Source organism: Solenopsis invicta, chromosome 12, assembly GCF_016802725.1.
Source record: "Solenopsis invicta isolate M01_SB chromosome 12, UNIL_Sinv_3.0, whole genome shotgun sequence".
In the NCBI taxonomy this organism is placed as follows: domain Eukaryota; kingdom Metazoa; phylum Arthropoda; class Insecta; order Hymenoptera; family Formicidae; genus Solenopsis; species Solenopsis invicta.
In genome coordinates this window covers 2659274-2683849 of record NC_052675.1, presented here as the reverse complement: position 1 = coordinate 2683849, position 24576 = coordinate 2659274, and the positions used below count along the sequence as shown (strand labels likewise).

Below are 24576 nucleotides of genomic sequence, written 5' to 3'. Positions count from 1 at the left end.
TAGCAGCCTTATTTGCAGATTGCATTTTATTGGTAAAACATGAAATAAACTGTTGCTTCACAGTTGCAGCTTGCATCTTTTCTTTATGTTTTATGCTTTTTGCATGTCGTTTAATAACGAGTATATCTGAATTCATCGAATAATTGTAATACATGCACTTTGCTTTGTATTCATTGTTCTGATCACAACTTAACCAAGAACTAAATTCTGGTTGAAAAAGCCATTTTATTGTAAATTTCTGCTTTCGATGTTTTGTTTTCTGGGTCTTCTTATTTTCTTTATTTAATGCACTGTAATCAATACCACTTATTAGCACAAGAGTTGAAAAGTAATAAAAAAAATTATACTTTTATAATATATTCATAAAGGGCTATGCATAATAAGTAAATAAGGCACAAGAGAAAAAATCAGAAAATAAACAACGGTTAATATGTTTAATTAAGTTTAAAATATTTCATATATTTTCCTTGTTCAACATATTAAACAGTTCTTTATTTTCTCTGTTCCTTGTTTTCTATTCTATTTATTGTGTAAAACTTTGACAGCATTTACTAAATAGAAATTCATATATATTTATATATATTTATAAAATTTTTATTTACATTATTACCTTGTATGTTCTTTCATTTCTTTTTGTAGTTTTAAGTTATTGTTCAAATCACAAATCATATTTCTTGTTAGACAGCAATCGTAAGATGCATTTAGCGCTATATATAAACTAAAGGCTGGTTGTTGACTGCATAAACCAGTCTTTAGTTTATATACAGGGTGAGTCATTTTAATCTATGGACCCGAATATCTTCCAAATAACGGTATCTACAAAAAAATGGTTTAGATAAAAGTTGAACAGGACAGAGGGGGTCATTCAATTGTACCACTGGTTTTGACCTTGAGGTCAATTTTGAAGGTTATTTCAAGGTCACAATGGTTTTTTTAAATGGGACACCCTATTTTTGATTGCGGATTTCGAAAAAGCGAAAAATTTTACATCAAACTTGTCTTATGAAAAAATTGTTTTTGCGACCTTGGAAAGGTAAAAAATGAAGGTGAAATGCCTGAAAAACGATCTGGTGTACTTTTTCTGAAATGACGTGGTTTTCTGGGTAACACAAATGTGCATAATGCTTAAACAAAGTCAATGAATTGTAAAAGTGTTAATCACTTTGACTAGCTTGACCTTGAGGTCAATTTTCAAGGTTGTTTGAGGCTCATAACGCATTTTTTTATTAGTAAACCCTATTTTTGACCGCAGAACTTGTTTCTTGACAATGGGCTCTTAAACAATGGCACTTTTTACATGAGCATAGAGATTTTTTAGTTTTTCGACCTGACCTTTTGAAGGTCATATCAAGGTCATATCAAGGTCAAAAGCACTTTCATCTAACTTTTAGCGTTACCCGAAAACAACGACGTGGACGTAGTAAGTTCTGTTTCCTTTAGGGTGCTTGATTATCGTGAGTCTCCTCGCCTCTCACTGACACTGTAATTTAAATGAATTACCCACGGAGTAATTGTTTAAAATTACCTCCGTTGGCTTCGAGGCATAACTGCAATCCGTTTTGAAAACTATCCACAGTTCTAAGCAAGGTAGCTCTAGAAATGGCTGCACAAGCTCTACGAATGCGGTCCATAAAATCATCTCTTGTGGTTGGTCGTTCAGCAAAAACAACATTTTTCAAGTATCCCCATAAAAAGAAATCAGGCGACGTCAAATCTGGTGAGCAAGGAGGCCATTCAACTGGATCCTTTCGTCCAATCCATCTGTCATTGTAACTGGCATTTAAACAGGCACGTACAATGAGTGCATAATGCGGTGCAGCACCATCTTGTTGAAGCCACATTCTTGCTCTTGTTGCTAAGTCAACATCTTTTAATAAACCTGGTAAGTGATCTCTTAGCAACGATAAGTAACTGTGTCTATCAACGGTCTCTTCAAAAAAATAAGGTCCAATCAAATAACCATTTACAATGCCGCACAACACCATAATACTCCATTGATTTTGATGATCTATTGGCCTATACCAGTGGGGATTCACATCTGACCAATAATGGCAGTTGTGTCTATTAAGTTGTCCGTCACTATAAAATTTAGCCTCATCTGAGAGAAGCACATACCTAAAAAAATTAGGATCATTGTGTAACATTTGTAAAGCCCACTGGCAAAAAGCAATACGCATCAGATGATGATTAGGCTGTAAAGCCTGCGTAAGAGTGATGTAGAAAGGGTGATAATTTAGAGCTCTTAAAATTCTAACTACAGTTCATTGTGGTATACCTATTTCCCTTTCAATCTGGCGAGTACTAACATGAGGATTAAGGTGAAGTATTGCTAAAATAGTTACAGCTCGCGCATCATTTTCCTCATATTCATGATGTTGACGTTGACGAACAAGATGTTCATTGCGAGCTCTTTGGACTGAACTACATATTGTCATATCAGTTGGATGTCGCCTTTCAGGAAAACGTTGAGCATAAAGCCTTGATGCTGCATTGTAATTGCTATGACACTCCCCTAAAACTAATATAATATCAACAATCTCATTAGGACTATAATCAGCCATTCTAGAAAGGTAACTTGTGAATGTAATTACCTACATACCTGTATGTATGTTTGGAATTTTTTAATTTAAGCAACTTTAAATAGTAAATTTTTCAATTATGCAGAAGTGTATAAGAAAGAAAAGGAATAAAACTCTATTAGAACAATAATTATAAATCTTAAATCAAAAGTAATTGTTTAGTTTTTTTCAATCGTTGATTATTAGCATTAGGTATCGCAGTGCTGTCAGCTACTTGCAACTTTCGGCCGGATTCTTCGACGCACGCCTATTGCTCCCCTCCCACCGCTCGCGCCGTAGCAACGGCGCCGCTGGACGGCGTAACTAAGGAGCGCGATACATCGTCTCAGGACCTTGCGTTACGCCGTCCGGCGGCGCCGTTGCTAAGGCGCGAGCGGTGGGAAGGAAGCAATAGGCGTGCGTCGAAGAATCCGGCCGAAAGTGGCAAGTAGCTGACAGCACTGCGATACCTAATGCTAATAATCAACAATTGAAGAAAACTAAACAATTACTTTTGATTTAAGATTTATAATTATTGTTCTAATAGAGTTTTATTCCTTTTCTTTCTTACTCACTTCTGCATAATTGAAAAGTTTACTATTTAAAGTTGCTTAAATTTAAAAATTCCAAACATACATACAGGGTATGTAGGTAATTACATTCACAAGTTACCTTTCTAGAATGGCTGATTATTCGTCCTAATGACATTGTTGATATTATATTAGTTTTAGGGGAGTGTCATAGCAATTACAATGCAGCATCAAGGCTTTATGTTCAACGTTTTCCTGAAAGGCGACATCCAACTGATATGACAATACGTAGTTTAGTCCAAAGAGCTCGCAATGGACATCTTTTTCGTCAACGTCAACATCATGAATATGAGGAAAATGATGCGTGAGCTGTAACTATTTTAGCAATACTTCACCTTAATCCTCGTGTTAGTACTCGCCAGATTGAAAGGGAAATAGGGATACCACAAAGAACTGTTATTAGAATTTTAAGAGCTCTAAATTATCACCCTTTCCACATCATTCTTACGCAGGCTTTACAGCCTAATCATCATCTGATGCGTATTGCATTTTGCCAGTGGGCTTTACAAATGTTACACAATGATCCTAATTTTTTTAGGTATGTGCTTCTGTCAGATGAGGCTAAATTTTATAGTGACGGACAACTTAATAAACACAACTGCCATTATTGGTCAGATGTTAATCCCCACTGGTATAGGCCAATAGATCATCAAAATCAATGGAGTATTATGGTGTGGTGCGGTATTGTAAATGGTTATTTGATTGGACCTTATTTTTTTGAAGAGACCGTTGATAGACACAGTTACTTATCGTTGCTAAGAAATCACTTACCAGGTTTATTGAAAGATGTTGTCTTAGCAACAAGAGCAAGAATGTGGCTTCAACAAGATAGTGCTGCACCGCATTATGCACTCATGTACGTGCCTGTTTAAATGCCAGTTACAATGACAGATGGATTGGACGAAGGGGTCCAGTTGAATGGCCTCCTTGCTCACCAGATTTGACGTCGCCTTATTTCTTTTTATGAGGATACTTGAAAAATGTTGTTTTTGCTGAACGACCAACCACAAGAGATGATTTTATGGACCGCATTCGTAGAGCTTGTGCAGCCATTCCTAGAGCTACCCTGCTTAGAACTGTGGATAGTTTTCAAAACGGATTGCAGTTATGCCTCGAAGCCAACGGAGGTAATTTTGAACAATTACTCCGTGGGTAATTCATTTAAATTACAGTGTCAGTGAGAGACGAGGGGACTCACGATAATCAAGCACCCCGACGTGAGAGGCAAGGGGACTCACGATAATCAAGCACCCCGACGTGAGAGGCAAGGGGACTCACGATAATCAAGCACCCCGACGTGAGAAGCAAGGGGACTCACGATAATCAAGCACCCTAAAGGTAACAGAATATACTATGTCCACGTCTTGTTTCCGGGTAACGCTAAAAGTAAGATGAAAGTGCTTTTGACCTTGATATGACCTTGATATGACCTTCAAATGGTCAGATCGAAAAACTAAAAAATCCCTATGCTCATGTAAAAAGTGCCATTGTTTAAGAGCCCATTGTCAAGAAACAGGTTCTGCGGTCAAAAATAGGGTTTACTAATCAAAGAATGCGTTATGAGCCTCAATCAACCTTGAAAATTGACCTCAAAATCAAGCTAGTCAAAGTAATTAACACTTTTACAATTCATTGACTTTGTTTAAGCATTATGCACATTTGTGTTACCCAGAAAACTACGTCATTTCAGAAAAAGTACACCAGATCGTTTTTCAGGCATTTCACCTTCATTTTTGACCTTTCCAAGGTCGCAAAAACAATTTTTTCATAAGACAAGTTTGATGTAAAATTTTCCGCTCTTTCGAAATCCGCAGTCAAAAATAGGGTGTCCCATTTAAAAAAACCATCGTGATCTTGAAATAACCTTCAAAATTGACCTCAAGGTCAAAACCAATGGTACAATTGAATGACCCCCTCTGTCCTGGTCAACTTTTATCTAAACCATTTTTTTGTAGATCCCGTTATTTGGAAGATATTCGGGTCCATAGATTAAAATGACTCACCCTGTATGTATTTATGCACATTTGGGTAAGTTAATATATATTTTAATTAAGTTTTAAGTTAAAATTAATGACATATAAAATTAGTTTAGTTTAAATTATATTTTATAAATAAATATATTAAAATAATGATAGGTATCTCTGACAAATTTATATTATGTGCCCACAAATTTTTTCCAGAATCGTTCGTAAACTTCGAGTCATTCCCCGATACCAATGTGTCCCTACACCTTCACGTGATCATTCCCCACGAGGTTTACCCGTACCTCATAGGGTAACGTTTACGAACGCAGCCTAGACGTGGTCGCGAGTCGAGAGGTCGGCGCGCATGAGGTTTTGTCTAGCGCCGATAGATACTCGCGGGTGTTGCGCGTCGAGGTGGCGACGCCGCGATGTTGCCAAGCGGTTGCGCATGTAAAAGCCGTATGAGCGATATCAAATTATAATTCGATGTAGGATTTACTTAATCGGTCGGAGGATGTTCCCGATTCCTAATTAGACTATTATCAATACGGATGGCGCAGGAAAATAAAATTTTTTTCCGCCAGACGTAACACTGATATTTTTTAAAATATCATCAAGAATATTTGTACTTTTATCTTCATCTGTATTTAAATGTTCATAAATATTTGTATTCGACTAACTATCACTACTTATATTTACATTTTCATCAGTATTAGAACTATTAAGGAGAATTTCTATCAAATTATTTGAATCATCTACAGTACAAACTTCTTTAACATTTAGTTTACATTTAGCTAAATGCTTTCTAAATTCCGAATAAGTTTTAAATGTAAAAGGACAATTTAAAAAACAACATTTTAAATTTAATTGTGAACCTGCATAGAAACAAGGAATTATTCTTAAATGTCGACATAATTCCTTAATTGAATTTCCAACATAAGTACAATTTGAACACATATAAAGCATCTTAAAAATAAATGTCTCAATTAATAAAACCAAAAAGTTCAATTTTAATCAGTATAACTTATTCAGCGTAGCTTATAAGTGTACAATTCAATAATAATGCAGTCAAAATATAGAAACTAAATTGCTGTATCCATTTGGTTTCGTAGAAGTGTATATACTTCTCTTATACGTGGAGTTACAGGACTAGTGTTAATTTTATAAAAATATCTTTCTATAAATCTGTAGAAACTTATGAGATTCGAATCGTATTCTGCATGAAAAACGAAATGACTTTTAAATAAAATGTCAAAAGCCTTTATGAAATTTTGCACATGAAGTAGAATGAACTTGTTGTCTACCCAGATAGCAATGCATTCTTCGCATAAAGGAAGAAATATTTGCTAATTATAAGTTTCTCTTCGGTTGCAGTCACGTTGTTATATCGCAGCCGCAAATCCTTTTGTGTAAGACTATCTAAAGGCAATAGGAAGGAAATTGTTTCTCAGGCAACTGAAGGACAATAGTGTACGAAACTTATTAGTATAAAATTTCCAATAACTTGTTATAGTTTTCGACAATTCTTTATTATAATATTTCCTCCAGATATAAAGAAATGTGTGTTAACACCATAATTGATAAAAATTATATATTTATGTATTTTAATATATTTCAATGAAATATGTATGTTATACCCAGAGCACACAACATTTATGATAAATATTAATAAATATTTATCATAATTCTTTTTATAAATATTATAGAAATATTTCATATATATATTTTATATACTTGACAGAAAAAGATTATAAAAATATTTATCCAAAGTATTGTTAAAATATTTATTAAATATTTTCTAAAATATTTATGGTAAATGAATAAATATTTACAAAAATATTAATATAAATATTTATAATAAATAAAAAAATATTTGTAGTAATATTTTTTAACATTTTTATAAATATTTTGTTTATTTATAGTAAATATAAAAAAATTTATTCTGTTTTAATAATATATATTATATGTTAATGATTTAATGATTTTTTGCTTTTACTGCCACATATATTTTTCTTATAATAGAATACAAAATGGTACTGTGTATTTAATGTACATGCACTTATGATGATACATACGCGACAAACAAACAAAATAACTAGTGATATCGTTACATCATCGTTGCGCAGTTTTTTTTTTATTCTTTTTATATTCTTTATAATATTTATTCAAATATTTTATATTGTGCCGATATATAATCATATGAAATTGTAGACGAAATAGGTTTATGAATGAAGAAATCTCGATCTACATCTTAATGAACAGACTATATCTTTTTAATGTTTTTTAATAAAAATATTTTGTATTTTATTTAATTATAATTATATATACAATATATTGGGACTTCTGTTTCCGGTAGCGAGAGTGATAGACGTGTGCTTGTAAGGTGAGATTGGGTTTTCTGAGAAGAAAGAGGGCAGGATTGGAGCGCGAGGGGGTAAGGGGACAGAGGGGTACCAGGTGGAGTTGGGAGAATAAGGGATAGGGCAGGGGTAAGGGAATACTGAGACAAGAGAGATAGTAGGGTTGGGACGGGATTTGAGGTTAGACGGGAGAGCAGGTATAGAGAGCAGAGAGGAAACAGAAAAGAGGGAGGGTAGCGACATCGGGCGGTAGAAGTGAGAAGCATAACAGGAGAGAGTAAATGCAGTCGCGGGAAATTTTGAATTGGAGTAACTCTTGAGTAACCAATATATTAAATTAGTATTTAATTTTGTATTTTCACATTTTTTACATTTATATAATGATTTCACAAATAAGCTAAATAATATTATTAAACTTAATTAAATTGTTTTCTTAGATTGAAAAGTGTGATCATCTCAAATATATAAAAAGAGTGATGCGTTTTATTTACATAAATATTACAATAAAAAAAAAATAATCCGACTGCAGGTAAATAAACTTTCTGAATAGGGAAAGTCGGCAGGTTAGAAGAAAGACGAGATGGAGGAAGGAAAGGAGGGAGGAAGGGAGAGGGAAAAGGAAGTAGAAGGGAATGGTGAGGGAAAGAAAAGAGTGGGAAGGCCGAGCAAGGCAGAAGGTCTAATGAGGAATAGATCGAATAGTGCGCCGCTGCTAGAATTGCTCAAAAGAGGAGAGAAAAGGAAGGGTGAACAAGGGGAGGAGACTAGAGTAGAGGTGGGAGAAATCTTTAAAAGGAGCAATAAGATAAAGAGATTGCCAGTAAGACAAAAAAAAGGAGGGCTAAGGGAGATATTAAGGGAAGTGAGAGAAGGTTTTAAGGAAATAAAAAACAAATTGAGAGAATTGAGGGAAGGCAGGGAAGAGATGAGAGAATGGATGGAGGAAATGAGGAAAAGAGTAGACAATTTGGAGAGAAAAGTGGAGGATATAGAAAAAGGTAGGGAAAGGGTGGAAAAGAAGAAGGGAGGAAAAGAGAAGGATAAAGGGGAAGAGATAGAGCAGATACAGATAAGTGGAAAGGGTGAGACAAAGGAACTGGAAGAAAGGATGAGGAGACTAGAACTAGAAAAGGAAAAGAGGGAAAGGGAGGAGAGGAAGAGGAATATAATTATAAAGGGGATAAGAGTAAAGGAAGAGGGATATGAGGAATTAAAAAGAGAGATAGAAAAGATAGTAGAGGCAACGGGGGCGGTAGCGAGAGTGGAAGGGGTGAGGAGGATAGGGAATAAAGATAAGGGGAGAGGGGTCAAATTTGGTATCGGTGAAATTTGCGAGTGTGAGGGAGAAAATTGATGTGAGAAGGGAAAAACGAAGCTGAGGGATAGGAAGGAGTGGATTGTGGACGGCTTAACGGAAAAAAAGAGAAGGATAGAGTGGCTGATAAAGAGGGAGGCAGAAAGGAATAGAAAGAAAAGGAAGAAGGTTAGAGTAGGATATATGAAGATGTCGATCGAGGATAAATTGTGAATATGGGATGAGATCAAAGATGAATTAAGGGAATGGAGGGGAAGAGATGTTAAAGAGGAGGAGAGGGGGGAAAAGGAGAAGAAAGAGAAAGAGGTTTTTAGTAGGATGGGGGGGGTAGGAGAGGAAGAGAAGGATGGTATAAAGGGAAATGGAAAATATGATAGAAAGAGGAATAGAAAAAGGAGGGACGGTAAAGAATACAAAATAGGTTTTTGGAATGTAGCAGGGATGGAAAATAAAGAAGAGGACTTTAGGAAGAAATTGAAGGAATGGAATGTGATGTTTTTGAGTGAGACATGGTTGCAGAAAAAAGGATGGGAGAGGATGCAAAAATGGTTACCGAAGGGATACGTTTGGGAGGTGCAAGAAGCGGGAAGGAAGAGCAAAAAAGGGAGGGCAATGGGGCGGATGATCATGGGAATAAGGGATGAAATAGAAAGAGAAAAAGAGAATAGGGAAAGGAGAGAGGTGGGATTACAGGTGGCCAAAGTCAACTTAGGGAGAGAATGGTGGAAACTAGTGAGTGTATATGTAAATGGGGATCTAGAGAAAAAACGAGGCAATTAAGAGTGTGGATGGAGGAGAAAGAGGAGGGGGTAAGTATATTAAGAGAGGGGATTTTAATGCGAGAACGGGTAGAGAGGGGGAGGTATAGGAGAGGAGGAAGACGGAGGGGTAGGAGAAAGAGTGAGAAACTCAAAAGATGGAAAGACGAATGTAGAGGGAAAGAAATTGTGTGGTTTCTTAAAGAAGTTAGGAGTCAATTCTGAACGGATGCATAAAGGGAGATGAGGAGGGAGAATGGACATATACTGGAGGGAAGGGGGGGACTGTAATTGAGTACGTAATCGGGAATTGGAATACGAGAGAAAAAGTGGTAAAAATGAAGGTGGAGGACTGGGTGGATTCTGACCATCAGCCATTAACTGTATACGTGAAAGTGGATGAAGGGGGAGAAAAGGATTAGGAAAAGGAAAGGAAGAGAAAGAAGAGGAGTGGACGGAAAAGGGAAGGAAAAAATTTGAGGAATACGTGGACAAGAGGGATAGTGTTTTGGAGGGGGTTGAGGAGGGTTGGAGGAAATTGAAAAAGAGAGTGGAAGGAGCATTGGAAAATGTAGAGAAAGAAGAGAAAAAGGTGCGGAGAGGTTGGTGGGACATTGAATGTAGAGCATGAAAAGAGAAGTAAGAGAGGATTTTAAAAATTGGAAGAAAAGAGGAGGGAACGGGGAGAAATATAAGAAGATAAAAAAGAGATACAGAAAGTACTGTAAGGAAAGGAAAAGAACGAAAAGAGAAAGATGGGAGAGGAAGGTGTAAGAACGAAAGGTGATGTATGAAGGATAGTGAACAGAGGGAGGAGAAAGAGAAAGAGAGTCACGGAAAGGATCGAAATGAGGGAATGGGAGGGACACTTTGGAAAAGTGTTGAGGGCAGTGGAGTGGAGAGTGAGAGGGTTGATGAGGGGAAGAGAAGGAGTGGAGGAAGATGATATCAGTATGGAAGAAATATCAAGGGCGGTAAGGAAACTGAAGGAGAGAAAAGCGGCGGGAGGGGATGGTATTGTAAATGAGATATAGAAATTTTGGGGAAAAGAAATAAAGGAATGGTTGTGGGAAATATGCAACAGAGTGTGGAGAGGAGAGGGGTGGCCGAAAGAGTGAAGGGAGGGAGTAGTAGTGCCGGTAGTGAAAAAAGGAGAAGGGGAGAGGGTTAAAGAATATAGAGGGATCACTTTAACACAAACGGCATACAAGGTGTACGCAACGGTACTTGCGGAGAGATTGAGGGAGGAAGTGGAGAGGAAGAGGATACTCGCACCAAGTCAAACGGGGTTTAGGAGAGGCGTAGGCACGATTGATCAGATCTACGTATTGAACTATCTGATAAACAAGAGAGTGGCGGTGAGGAAAAGCAAGATGGTGGTGCTATTTGTAGACCTGAAAGCTGCGTTTGACTCGGTGGATAGGGAAATTCTCATACAGATGATGAGGGAGAGGGGAGTTAGAAAAAGTTTGGTAGTGAGGAGGTACTGGAGGAGACCATAAGTAGAGTGAGAGTGGAGGATAAGTTAGGGGAAAACTTTTGGACGGGGAAAGGGGTAAGGCAGGGGTGCCCCCTGAGCCCAGGCTTTTTTACGCTGTTGCTGGCGGATTTAGATGAGGAATTAGAGAGAGGAGAGGGGGAGTGATGGCAAAGGAAAGGAAACTATACTCGTTAGCGTACGCAAAAGATGCGGCAGTGGTTGCAGAAGAGGAGACAGGGATGAAAGGAATGATTAAGGCACTGGGAAGTTATATAGAACGAAAGGGATTAGAAGTAAATGTGGAGAAGAGAAAAATAATGAAGTGTAGAAAGGGGGGCGGGAGACAGAAAAAGATAGTATGGAAATGGAAAGGAAGAGAGATAGAAGAGGTGAGAAAATACAAATACCTAGGGTATGTAATAATGGCAAATGGAGGTCAGAAAGAACATATAGAGGAGAGAGTTAACAAGGGAGCAGTGGTGAAAGAAAGAGAGAAGGTAGAGAGGATACAGGACTGGTTCTTGAAGTGAATTGTGGGGGTTGGGAGGTATACGCCGGGGTACATAGTGAGGGAGGAAATGCAGAGGGAAAAATTGAGGGGGAGAACAAGGTTGAGGGCATGGAGCTATGAAAATAAACTGGGAGAGGGAGGGGGAGAAGAGCTGGCGAGGTTGTGTTTGGAGGAAATGAGAAACAAGGTGAAGGTAGGAAAAGAGATTGGTAAATGGGAAGAGGAAAGGAGAGATTTTTATGAGGAGAAGAGCTGGAGCCTAATTGACATAGAAAAGATGAGAGAGGGAGGAGAGCTGAGGGGGGAAGAAGTAGTGGCAAGAGAGAGTAGGTGGCAGGAGGAGAAAAGATGGGAGAAAATTAGGGGCTCTAGATTTAACATATGGTATGGTAGAGTGAAAGGTAAGGGGTTGCCAGAGTACCTAAAGAAGGGATGGAAGGAGCAAAGATGGCAGAGAGTGGCGAAGTTTAGGCTGGGAGACGGGATGATGAGGAATAGATATTGGGATTGGGACGAGGAAAGGAAGTGTAGGATATGTGGAGGGGGAATGGAAACTTGGGAGCACGTATGGGAGGAATGCACAAATTGGGGGGTTGAAAAGGGATGGCAGGAGATGGTGGAGGAGGTCTTGGGAGAGGACGGGGAGGGAAAGATTTGGATGAGGCGATTAGAGGCGATGAGGGAGGGAGGAGGGTGGCTGGGTGTGAATGAGAGTGTGGAATGAAGAGAGGAAAATGCGGCGAAAACGGAGGTCCGGAGAATGAGTGTGGATGTATGGATGGATGAGTGATCTTTCTCTCTCTCTCTCTCTCTCATGTGTTGTATAGGATGCGAGGAATAAAATGTTTAAGTTTTGTCAGCGGAGCGGAGGTCCACAGTGTATTCCGCAAGGAATAAAGTACCTTATATATATATATATATATATATATATATATATATATATATGTATATGTATTTATGTATGTATATATATATATGTATGTATGTGTATATATATATATGTATATATATATATGTATGTATGTATATATATATATATATGTGTATATATATATATATATATAGCATTATATTAACATATATTTTCTAGTTGCATTCTTATTTAAACAAATAGCAAAAGTTATTATAGATACTATCCCGCATTTGTGAAAACTATAATTTTATATATGTTGCGACCGCACTCACGAGCGTGGTGCAACTACGTTAATTGCTCGTGACGCTAGTTAGGTAGCCACGGTAATCGTGACGTCGCTCACATCAAAAGCGCGAAGTTAGCCGGTACGATTGGGCGCCAGGCACGAGCGAGCGTGCCACTCTTAGATCGGAACGAGACCGATCTCTCGATTCATGCCGGAAAAGGAAACGCGAAAATACTCTACTTCGTCACGGGCAATAACGGGCTCTTTTAACCGGTAGCTCAGCCACGGAATTGGCAGAGGGGGTGGTTCGCGGCGGGCGGGGAGGGAGAGGAGAGCGAGGGAACTTAAAGAAAACACTTCGATTTCATAGAGAATTGGACAATGTATTCCCGAGATCTAACACTACTCGCATGGCCTCGCGACGATGTCTCGCGACTCGGGCGCGGTCGGAAAATTTTACGCGGTCGTCGGTACGAGCTCACCGAACGGAGAGAGTCACAATTCCATTCTGAGCAGCAGCAGACAAACACCGTGCACTCTCGCCACGCTACACACGCACTCTCAGCTCACGCAAAATTATGACGATTCTGCACGAAGCAAGCATTCGGAAATACGCGGAACAAAACGGACATCGCCAAACCGAAACGCATACATACGCTATTACAGACGACACACAAGAATATGACACAATTAACGCGACTTGGCTGTGGCGTCGGCGACGCTCTCAATAAACGGAACCGAAAGAATCAAGACGCGACTTGGTCGGATGAGGCGTACGGCGGTTGAGCACGCGGACAGCACGCGAGCACTAGCGTGTTCCCATCCCGGCGGAGGATCGTACGGCGAACGTTAACTAAAGACGACTTTCGCACGCGCGACTCATCCGGCCGGCGAAATCGGTGGCTTTACACTAGTTCGTTCGTCTCACCACGACGCTGGCTGGGCCCGAACTCGTCCTCGTGCGGGGATGTGACTCGGCCTCGAAAGCGGCTCCCGTCGTCTCGGCTCGTGGCAGCGCACTCGTGACGATCCACAGCGAAGTGATCGATGGCGCGAAGAAATTCGGCAGGCGGCACGCAGGATCTCTCGCCCCCACGCACGGGGGTTCGTCGCGCCGCGCTATTGGTTCCGCCTGATAACGCGGTCCTCGCGACCCTCTAATCAGGCTGTCGCGCCGCGGCGCGCAATTCGAGGTAGGTCGGTGTCTTCGGGCAGCTTGCGACTCTTCCCGTGGTTTTCCCGAAGCCGGATGGCTATCCCTACGGACTCTCCGACGTCCGGTGCCCCCGCGCTCGGAACCACGTCCGGAACTTTCCCTCGCAGCTCCTTGTTCGGAGTCTCCTACGCGATGATCTGCGTGGAGTGTCGACATCTCCTACGCCGGACCTTCCCTCTTTGCGTCCTGCAATTTCAGCGGCTTTACTGTTGCGTACAGGCGCGACGGTAAGAGACAACGTAATTAAATGAAGCGAGATCACCTGTCGTGCGCGCTACTGCGATCCTGCGCACGGTCCGGAAGGTCTCCAGTGGCGGCAGCCTCCTCCTTCTTCCAGTCTGCTCGCCGGGTGAGATTTTGTCGATACAAAAAAAAGGAATATTCGCTAGCCGCCGATCCGCAAAACGTCGCTAAAATCAACGGACGGACACACACACGCAAAACAAAGACACGGAATTATAAGCGCACTCGCCGACACGTCCGTCTCCGAGCCGAGAGGACGTAAAGCCGCAGCGTGCGCTCCTCGTTCGGATCTTACGATCCTTGTGACGGACAGCCAAACGGGATGTCATGTCACAATGTTTATATTAATAATATGCTTTAATTATACATATTTCATTTTTTCGATAAAGTATATTGATCTGATCTACCAGTTATATACACATACCAGCATAAAGTATTCACTGGTCATCACGAGGGATCAGTTTGCAGCGATCACAAAAGTTCAGCAAAGTCGCGACTTGGATGGGTGACCGCTTGGGTATTTCCGAAAAAAATTCCTAAAAATGGAATTTTTTTTGCAAAAATTGTTTTTTAAAATATAAAAATATTGGTTTGCTCATTGGATTACGAGGGGTAATATAATATAATAACTTAAGTTATTATAAAAATAGAATAATTATAAAACAGAAGAGGGAAATTGTTTCTCTCCAATTGCGCACAGTTGTTTCTGGCATACATTGCCGACAAAATCATAAGCAAAAGCGGAAGCCGCTTTCCTCAATAAAGATGGAAACTTAGGCAATGTAATTTTTATCAAATTGATCGCAACATGAAGGAAACTTGCTATCTGGGTATGTTTAGAAAGTATTGAGCCACAGCTGCTTTGGTAGAACCTACGGCGATTAACGTGGTTGAGTCTTTTCTCTTAACTCTAATTCCCTTGATTCTAAAGGTGTACTATTCTAGAACAAAATTGTGGTGGCGCACTTCCAGATGCAGGAAGGCGCTCCCAAATAGATTAAATTAAGTTGCGAGAGGACGAGGAGTAGCAGAGCCGGGTAGTATAACGAGCACGCAATTAACAAGAGCGATAACACTTTATTCGATTTTCGCACAGGTGTTTCTCTCTCGAAGTCGTACAGTAAGCTGAGACTTGCGCTCGGAAAATCGCTGACCGAGGAGCAGATCAAGGGAAAAAAAAGCGCGAGGCTCGAGAGCGCGACTGCCGAATCTTGCGACGTTCCGCGAGATAAAGATAAGGATCTTAAATTCACTACTGTTGAGGCCCTCTTGCGAGCATTCGTAATGCTCGCATGCGAAGCTCGAGCATTATTTAGGAGTACCCATTTGCGGCGACAATTCCGCGCGAACATAAATAAAAAATAAAAAATGTAGCATTATACAAATATAGCAATGTATAATGACTTTTCTGTTATAACTAAAATTATAAAATACATAATAATATATAAATAATTATTTTCTATGTACCTTTTTAAATAAAATAATTTTTTTCAAAATTGCAATGGATTTTTCTCTTGCAGCTTTATTTTTTCCTCTATCTGTTGGAGGAAGAAATTGACACAATGCTAATATAGCTCTTGTATGTTTATCCCAAGCTAAAAAAATTCTCAAATTGATAAATGTTGCATTTTATATAAATTGTTAAATAAAACAATATTAATTGTAAATATATGCATTACCTTCTTCCAATTTATTTAGTGGAAGACGTATTTCATTATCAGGCTTGAAAAAAATTCTCAGAATAACGTCACAAAGGTTGGTAAATTCTTTTAAGAAGAAGTCATATTTGGGAAATAATAGTTTGTATTCTTCTTCAATCTAGAAAAGTCAATTAAATAAAGAATCATTACAATAATGAATTGTAACTATTTTATTTATATTGTTGTGCCCGTTCGGCCGAGCTTGAGAAGCTGGTCGAAGAAAGATCTATCGATCAGACAGAAGAAGCACGGCCGGCTTTTGTTCTGTTTCAGGACGCGGAGCCGTCAAGAAATATTCTATATAATTCCGCTACGATTTTATTATATAAAGTTCTACAATTAAAGCTTGTGTTCTTTTCATAAAGGGTGTTTATTCATTTTGTGTCGCGCGTTCGAGTGTCCTAGCGCGAGTGAAGTGTGTGCTCGACGAATACAACAATATATTATATATATATTAGATTAAAAATATAAAAATATGATCAAATATGTTATATTATATGTTATGTTACATTATATTACTTATTTTACATATTTATATAACATATTTGTTAAGAAATTGATTAAATTACTCACTAATTCAGGTGTATCTAAGAATCTTGGAAATGTGTCAAAGAAATTAGTACTTAAACAAAATTTTCTTCTATATTAAAATATGTTTTTATGTTTAGAAATAATTTGTAATTTTTGATCCTGTGTGGCACTTTTGAGAAAAAGAATAATGTCATCAATTTTAGCTTGGGTTAAATTTTCATTTTCATCTTGTGTAACATTTATATTATTTATATTGTTTTCAGAATCTTCATCACACTTTCTTTTTCTTTTTACACCTCTGCTTACATTGGAAAGTCTATTTGCTAAATAGCCTGTTTTAGTGTTCGGATCGTAAAAAGATTCCTAAAAAGCAATAAACAATAAATGTAAAAAAATTATGTTTATAATTGTAGAATTAATAGTTTAATACTGCTGTTTAAATAATGTGCTTTGTATTTACATAGCCTAATGTAGTCTCCGGATCTCGTAATTTTGGAAAAATGTCTGTTATAATTTTGGCGAACTGACATTTATCTGATGAAGTTAATGGACGTTCTAATTTTTGTTTTAAAGTAAGCATTTGAATAACTGCTATGTTAATTATGCGTCTTCTATTTGAATCACTTAAAAATCCCTTTGTATTATATTCTTCAAAAATGTCTTTTCCACACGGATACTCTAAAATAACTTTTTTGATGATCCAAAAATTAATATAAGAGATTGTATTAAATAATCTATCTTTAAATATTTTTTTATATACTATAATTGTATGAAACAATAATAATTAATTCTTCTTTTGTAATATATTCTCCTTTCATTGATTGTTGAGGTAAAAATGATAAATTATGAATATTTCGTTGAGAAGGTGCTTCATCTTCTTCAGAACCGTAACTATTATAGAGGAAGAACTTGGTATTAGGGTTGTTGTTGAATTATCTAAATCTAAAAAAAAAAATTTGCCATATATGTGAATAATAAGATTTATACATTGTGACGTGACATCCCGTTGGGCTGTCAGTCACAGGGATCGTAAGATCCGGACGAGGAGCGCACGCTGCGGCTTTACGTCCTCTCGGCTCGGAGACGGACGTGTCGGCAAGTGCGCTTACAATTTCGCATCTTTGTTTTGTGTGCGTGTGTTCGTCCGTTAATTTTAGCGACGTTTTGCGGATCGGCGGCTAGCGGATATTCATTTTTTGTATCGACGAAATCTCACCCGGCGAGCAAACTACAAGAAAGAGGACCTACCGCCACTTGAGACCTTCCGGACCGTGCGAAGGATCGCAGTAGCGCGCACGACAGGTGATCTCTCTTCATTTAGTTACGTTATTTTTTCTTACCGTCGCGCCTGTACACAACAGTAAGGCCGTTGAAATTGCAGGACGCAAAGAGGGAAGGTCCGGCGTAGGGGACGTCGACACTCCACGCAGGTCATTGCGTAGGAGACCCCGAACGAGGAGCCGCGAGGGAAGGGTCCTGAGCGCGGGGGCACCGGACATCGAAGAGTCCGTAGGGATAGCCGTCCGGCCTCGGGAAAACCACGGGAAGAGTCGCGAGCTGCCCGAGGACACCGACCTACCTCGAATTGCGCGCCACGGCGCGACAGTCTGATTAGAGGGTCGCGAGGACCGCGTGATAAGGCGGAACCAATAGAGCGGCGCGACGAACCCCCGTGCGTGGGGAGAGAGATCCTGCGTGCCGCCTGCCGAATTTCCTCGCGATATCGATCACTTCGCTGTGGATCGTCACGAATGCGCTGTCCAGAGCCGGGACGACGGAAGCCGCTTTCGAGGACGCGTCACATCCCCGCACGAGGACGAGTATCGAGTCAAGCCAGCGTCGTGGTGAGACGAACGAGATCTGTGTAAAGCCACCGATTTCGCCGGTCGGATGAGTCGCGCGTGCGAGAGTTGCCTTTAGAGTTAACGTTCGCCGTAAAATCCCCCGCCGGAATGGGAACACGCCAGTGATCGCGTGCTGTCCGCGTGCTCAACCGCCGTCCGCCTCATCCGATCAAGTCGCGTCTGAATTCTTTCGGTTCCGTTTAGTGAGAGCCGACACCACAGCCAAGTCGCGTTAATTGTGTCATATTCTTGTGTGTCGTCTGTAATAGCGTGTGTAAGCGTGTCTGTTTGGCGATGTCCGTTTCGTTCCGCGTATTTCCGAATGCTTGTTTCGTACCGAATCGCCATATAATTTCGCGTGAACTGAGAGTGCGTGTGCAGAGTTGCGAGTGTGCACGGCGTATTTTGTCCGCCGCTACTTAGAATGGAATTGTGACTCTCTCCGTTCGATGAGCTCGTACCGACGACCGCGTAGCATTTTCCGACCGCGCCCGGGTCGCGAGACATCGTCGTCAAACCCATGTGAGTAGCGCTAGATCTTGGAAATACATTGTCCATTTCTTTATTGAATTGAAGTGTTTTCCTTAAGTTCCCTCGCTCTCCCCTACCACCCCGCCCGCCGCGAACGACCCCCTCTGCCAATCCCGTGGCTGAGCTACCGGTTAAAAGAGCCCGTTATTGCTCGTGACGAGGTAGAGTGTCTTCGCGTTTTTTTTTCCGGCATAAATCGGGAGATCGGTCACGTCCCGATCTAAGAGTGACACGCTCGCTCGTGCCTGGCGCCCAATCGTACCGTCTAACTTCGCGCATTTGAGGCGAGCGACTTTGCAATTACCGTGGCTGCCTAACTAGCGTCACGAGCAATTAACGTAGTTGCACCATGCTCGTGAGTGCGGTCGCAACATATATATAACTTATATTTAACATAAAAATATTTTAAAGAACTTACTTTGCACAACTGGTTCATTTACGTCAATTTTAATAATAGCACCTCTTCCGATAAATTGAATGTGCTCATTTACAAATTCACTTGTTAGTAGAGCTTGATTTTTGTTATAAAATTTAAATTCTTTGTTATTTAAATAAAAAAATATTTTTTTGCTAAAAAAATATAAGAAATAAAAATTGTAAGCAAAAGAAAAAAGTGTTATCAATTCAAATAATATGAAACATATTATATTATATTAAATATATTTTGTAATACCTTTTGTCTCAAACATTTCATAAGTATATGGGTATAGAACTTTTGCTCAATGCCTTTGATTTTTATATTCGAAAATAAAACTTATTCCATTTTATGTATCATAATAAGTGGTTTGTAGCAAAGGCTCAGGAAATTGATTAAGATTGTTATCTGCCATTCTAATAATTAATGAATAAGAATTTTAGACCTTTGAATATTCATGTCACTTTTAAACTGTGACATCAGAAACGAAAAGTGATACGAATTTTTGCGTACAATTTTTAAATAAAAAGATATTTTAATGAAAACAACACTATAAATTGCTTAATAGTCGAAAAATGAGTGAATTGCACACACAATATGCTTCAGTTCACAATACTAACCTCAAAGATAACCTCAATTTTATTCGTTTCACGAGTATAAGTAAATCACCTACTAAAATTTTTTATTTAATATCTTCCACCACAACGAGCAATCGAGATATGGCCAGAAACAAAGTATAATATAAATAGGTTCACAACCAAATAAGATTGCAAAATAAGATAATCGCGAGGAAGAATGTAGCGTCCCTGATAGCCATGCATGTTTTCCAAAATCAAGCAACTTACCCAGATAACAAAATGCGCGCATAGTGAGTTCACGGAGCGCGCATGCCGTGCGGATTATCGGTACGGTGTGAGCTCACCGCATCCGACAGATACGTCATCATATGAGACTCATATTGGTCGCACGCGTGCGAGCGATATGAACCTCAAATGCGTTCTTCAAATGGCTCATATTGCTCGCATGCATGCATACGGCACTCAAAAATTCTAATCATTGCCCATTTTTTTCACGTAATTTTAATGCACTATATATCAATATTTTTATTCACTTTTTTCTGATTTACAATTAAAAATTAACATTATTATATGCAATCTTTAATAAATTAGCATTAAAAATATTAAAAGCATAAAAAGTACTTGAAAAAAATGCGCAGTGATTGGAAGTTCTTATAATATTTTGTAAATTTGTTAATATATGGAAGGGTCTTGTTTTATCACGTTGCAATTAACCACTGAATCCATTCACAGCAAACGGTGTCTAGAATTTTTTTACTGTTCAAGCACTGCAGTGAATGGCTGGTGGTAAATCGCAACGTGGTTAAAAGAAAAATTAACATGTACACAATTAATACTTTGATATTATTTTCAAGTGAATTTTACTTTAATAAAATTCTAATTCAAAATTTAGTTACAAAGATTTTGAAGTTAAAAATACATACATTTTTTGTAGAATTAAGCCTATAATAATTAGAGATTGTATATTCTAAAATTTTAATTTAAATGTAAGTAAATGATAGTTTTTTCAATTAGCAATATATGCAAATATCTAACATATTTTATAGGTATATGTTCATAAAACGAACCGTCCATCCACCTCTTTGAGAGAACTTATAAAATAAAATATGCGAGGTCTGTTAACAATAAGATATGAAATGCTTGCTCTCGTACTGTTTCCAATGTTTGGCAATATTATTCCACAATTTCCTAGAAACAAAGGAAAGAATAATATATAAAAATTAAAACATTTACAAAAACCGAAAAAACACATAAAAACCGAGTTTGATAATTTTACAAGTATTCTACAAATATCATTTCGTTATAGTCAACGTTGCAAATACACTGTACTACGAAATTAAATTCAATCTTCACACTTGAATCATATGAATAATAAGTCAATGTAAAATTAAAAAAAATTAATAAATTGAAATTGTTTTATCGGTTTTATTACAATTGCTCTTGTAATATTATAGAAAATATAAATACTTTTAATTATTTACCTTTATACTCTACGACTTTAGTAGTAGCCGTGTTGAACCAAAAATTCTAATTTTCCATTGTTTGGCAATATTATTCCACAATTTCCTAGAAACAAAAAAAAGAATAATATATAAAAATGAAAACATTTACAAAATATGAAAACCGAATTTGATAATTTTACAAGTATTCTACAAATATCATTTTGTTATAGTCAACGCTGCAAATACACTGTACTACGAAATTAAATTCTATCTTCATACTTGAATCATATAAATAATAAGTCAATATAAAATTAAAAAAAATTAACAAATTGAAATTGTTTTATCGGTTTTATTACAATTGCTCTTGTAATATTATAGAAAATATAAATACTTTTAATTATTTACCTTTATACTCTACGACCTTGATAATAGCTGTTGAACCAGATGTTCTAATTTACCAATGTTTGGCAATATTATTCCACAATTTCCTAGAAACAAAGAAAAGAATAATATATAAAAATTAACATTTACAAAGTATGAAAATCAAGTTTGATAATTCTATAAGTATTCTACACTTTATCATGTAATCATTATAGAAAATTAATTTGCCTTTACAAAAATTTAATAAGGTTTATTAATAACAATAATAATCATAATAATAAGTAAAAATTTCGTAATAATAAAAAATAAGTACTTATAAACTATTTTGAGAAGAAAGCGTTTAAAAATTATTGAAATAGAAATGCAAATTAAAAAAGTTAGGTTATGGAAAATATATTATACTTATATCAAGTAATAAATATACTACACATAAAAGCAAATTCCCAATTCAAGACCCAGACTTTAATTAATTACCTGAGGTTTTTTTATCCACGGAGATCCGATATTATGTAAAATACTAAAATTCAATGTAAAAATATTACATATAAGGACACGGCACTTGCAAAGTACTCGTATTACACCACTACCACTGACCACTACATTCAACTGGCTCAACTACACTGCACTGTTACGATGACGAGTTATGATGACCGTTACAGCATGGAGAACCATGTACCATCGAAGTGCATGCGTAGAAGCTCTTTGCTGCGATTTGTTGGCTAAAATCGCGTGATTTCATTGACAACTTTAAATTAATGAATGCAAATAAAAATCAGAAACTATCAGAAAAAAATTAAAATATTAAAATCAAAGATAACATGTTATATTTAATCATACAATGATCGTTTTCTTACTCATAAAATGCAATAAAAATATAGTTTTACTAATAGATTTTCTTCTCATAGAAGTTAAATTTTTTTTTTTTGTATAATATTTTTGTATAATATTTTTGTATATTTTATCATACACAGTACATTTAATACATTCTCAGATAGTCTCATATACAATATATTTTAAATTTTTTCAGATTTTCTATTTGCTTATAAAAAAATTGTCACTTAAAAAAATGAAGAAAAAATTAATTTTTCTACAATTTTTTTTTCTCTATTTTTCAGATTTTCTCCTTTTACATAATGTTATGTCCTTCGGTCTTGTTCTTGCGTTTCGCTTGAGTCGATCGATATGAAGTGATCGACGGAAAAAGAAGATTGTCTCTAGGACGGAGATGTAAATAGTTTAACATCTGAGTCCGATTCGGGCGCTTGAACGATATTGACGTTTGTGCGAGCGATTCCGTTTCCTGTGCGAAATACCGTATACGGCGTATACCATATTCTGTTAAACTGTGTTCTTAGTTTTGCATTAAAGCTCTTTCTTAAAAATCCGTGTTATTATTACGCGAGTGTCAAGTGAGGCGGACATAACATTTTGGGGGCTCGTCCGATTGTTGACGGACAGATTGTTGACGGACAGATTGTTAAATGATGACTTCGGCAACCTCATCGTGCACAGAAGGAATTCAGCTCAGAAAGAGGCCTCGTTCTGCAACGCCGGCACAACTCAACGAAAGTGAAACGAGTTCTTCGCGAGGAGCTTCTTACACTTCGGAAGGACAAAAGGTTAAAGCAGGAACGAGAGGCAGAGCTTTTTACTCGTTTGCAGCAAAGAGATGACGCGTTACTACGCTTCGAATAATTACCACAGCTAAGACTTTTCAAAATTATTTTTGTGCTGGAGGTTCTGCTTTGAATGTTAAAGATGCGTTGCGGCCGTGTTGCTTACGCGCGAGAAGTCTTCCGTTGGATGGTCAAGGCGTGTTGTGTCCGCGTTGCTTGTGCGCGAGAAGTTTCGCGTTGAATGAACGGAGGAACGCGTTGCGTTTGCATGCCTTTGGTTGAGGAAGAAAATATTCTTGTCAAACGCATTTTGCGCTTGTATCTATGTCTATTGATTTTTAATGTTTTGATTGACGCATGGCGTATCGTTTCCTCTTAAAATTTTCTTGAGTGCATTGAGAGAGAGAGAGAGAGAGAGAGAGAGAGAGAGAGAAAGATAGCTTTAACTTAAAATTTCTTTTTTGCGGGATTAAGATTTCGTCTTAGAAAAGAGGAAAATGGTCTAACATTTCTTTTTCTTCCAAAAAGGCGTTGGTTTGGGAATAACTTGGGCGGCGCTCGGTAACTCGTGGCAGTAGCCCGGGGTAGAGCAGGAGGCCGTCGTGTTTTCCTGGAAATCCTCACCTTGGGAGATAGATTCGAGGGACCGTTCTTGCCTCAAAAGCTTAGAATTAGTTTCTATTATTTTAAAATTTCTTGGTTTAGTTCAAGGGAATAAATTCGCAGCAAATGTTTCCCAAAGCAGAGGCCCGGGTGAGAGCAGAAGGTCGTCGTTTGTTTAAGATTGCTCAAGACGGCGCTCGGTAACCTGTGGCAGGAGCCCAGGGTAGAGCAGGAAATCGTCGAGTGGATTTTGATTTCGAAAGTGGACGACGCTCGGTAACCTGTGGCAGGAGCTCAGGGTAGAGCAGGAAGTCGTCGTGTTTCTCTAGAAATCCTCGCCTTGGGGGAGAAGGATTCTAAAGATTGTTTTTCTTCCAAAATCGGGGGGTGTAAAAGAGAGAGAGAGAGGGGGGGGAGAGGGGAGGCAGACTAATGTTTTGTGAATTGAGTACTCGTTGGATCTTATTTTATTTCAGTTTGGAGTCTTGCAAGGTGAAGCCATTTCGACGCGTAGAGGGAAGTCTACGAAATTTTTCTTTTAAGAAGACCGCCTTGCCCCGGTTTTTGAATCGAGGTTTTTCCGAGGGCCTGAGGGCAAATGCCGAGGCGGGACATAGGGAGCCTTTAAGGCGTTGGGTCCTCGAAAGCTAATTCCCCCCCCTTGTCTGAAGAATCGTCATACCAGCTAGAATGTAGCGTCGAAAACTAGAAAAAGACAAGAATCTTATGCCAGCAATTTGAAGGCCAGCAGCTCGGTAACTCGGAAGAGAAAAAAATAACTGTTCCAGGGTAAAACACGAA

The 24576-nt window shown here is 38.2% G+C and overlaps 1 protein-coding gene and 1 long non-coding RNA gene across 3 annotated transcripts; one reads left to right on the top strand and one right to left on the bottom strand.

Moving 5' to 3' along the window:
- The first annotated feature begins 10393 nt into the window (after positions 1-10393).
- On the top strand, positions 10394-11047 carry LOC120359054. The gene is made up of 2 exons (XM_039455345.1): positions 10394-10519; positions 10757-11047. The coding sequence occupies exons 1-2, from the start codon at positions 10394-10396 to the stop codon at positions 11045-11047; spliced, it is 417 nt and encodes a 138-aa protein (XP_039311279.1).
- A 9448-nt stretch (positions 11048-20495) lies between these two features.
- On the bottom strand, positions 20496-22172 carry LOC120359291. Of its 2 annotated transcripts, XR_005576091.1 has the most exons (3): positions 22031-22172; positions 21581-21663; positions 20496-20921 (listed from the first exon to the last, which is right to left on the bottom strand). It is a non-coding gene; the product is annotated as an uncharacterized LOC120359291 (long non-coding RNA). The 2 variants fall into 2 exon arrangements; XR_005576092.1 differs by lacking the exons at positions 21581-21663; positions 22031-22172 and adding an exon at positions 21215-21301.
- Between the last annotated feature and the right edge of the window lie 2404 nt (positions 22173-24576).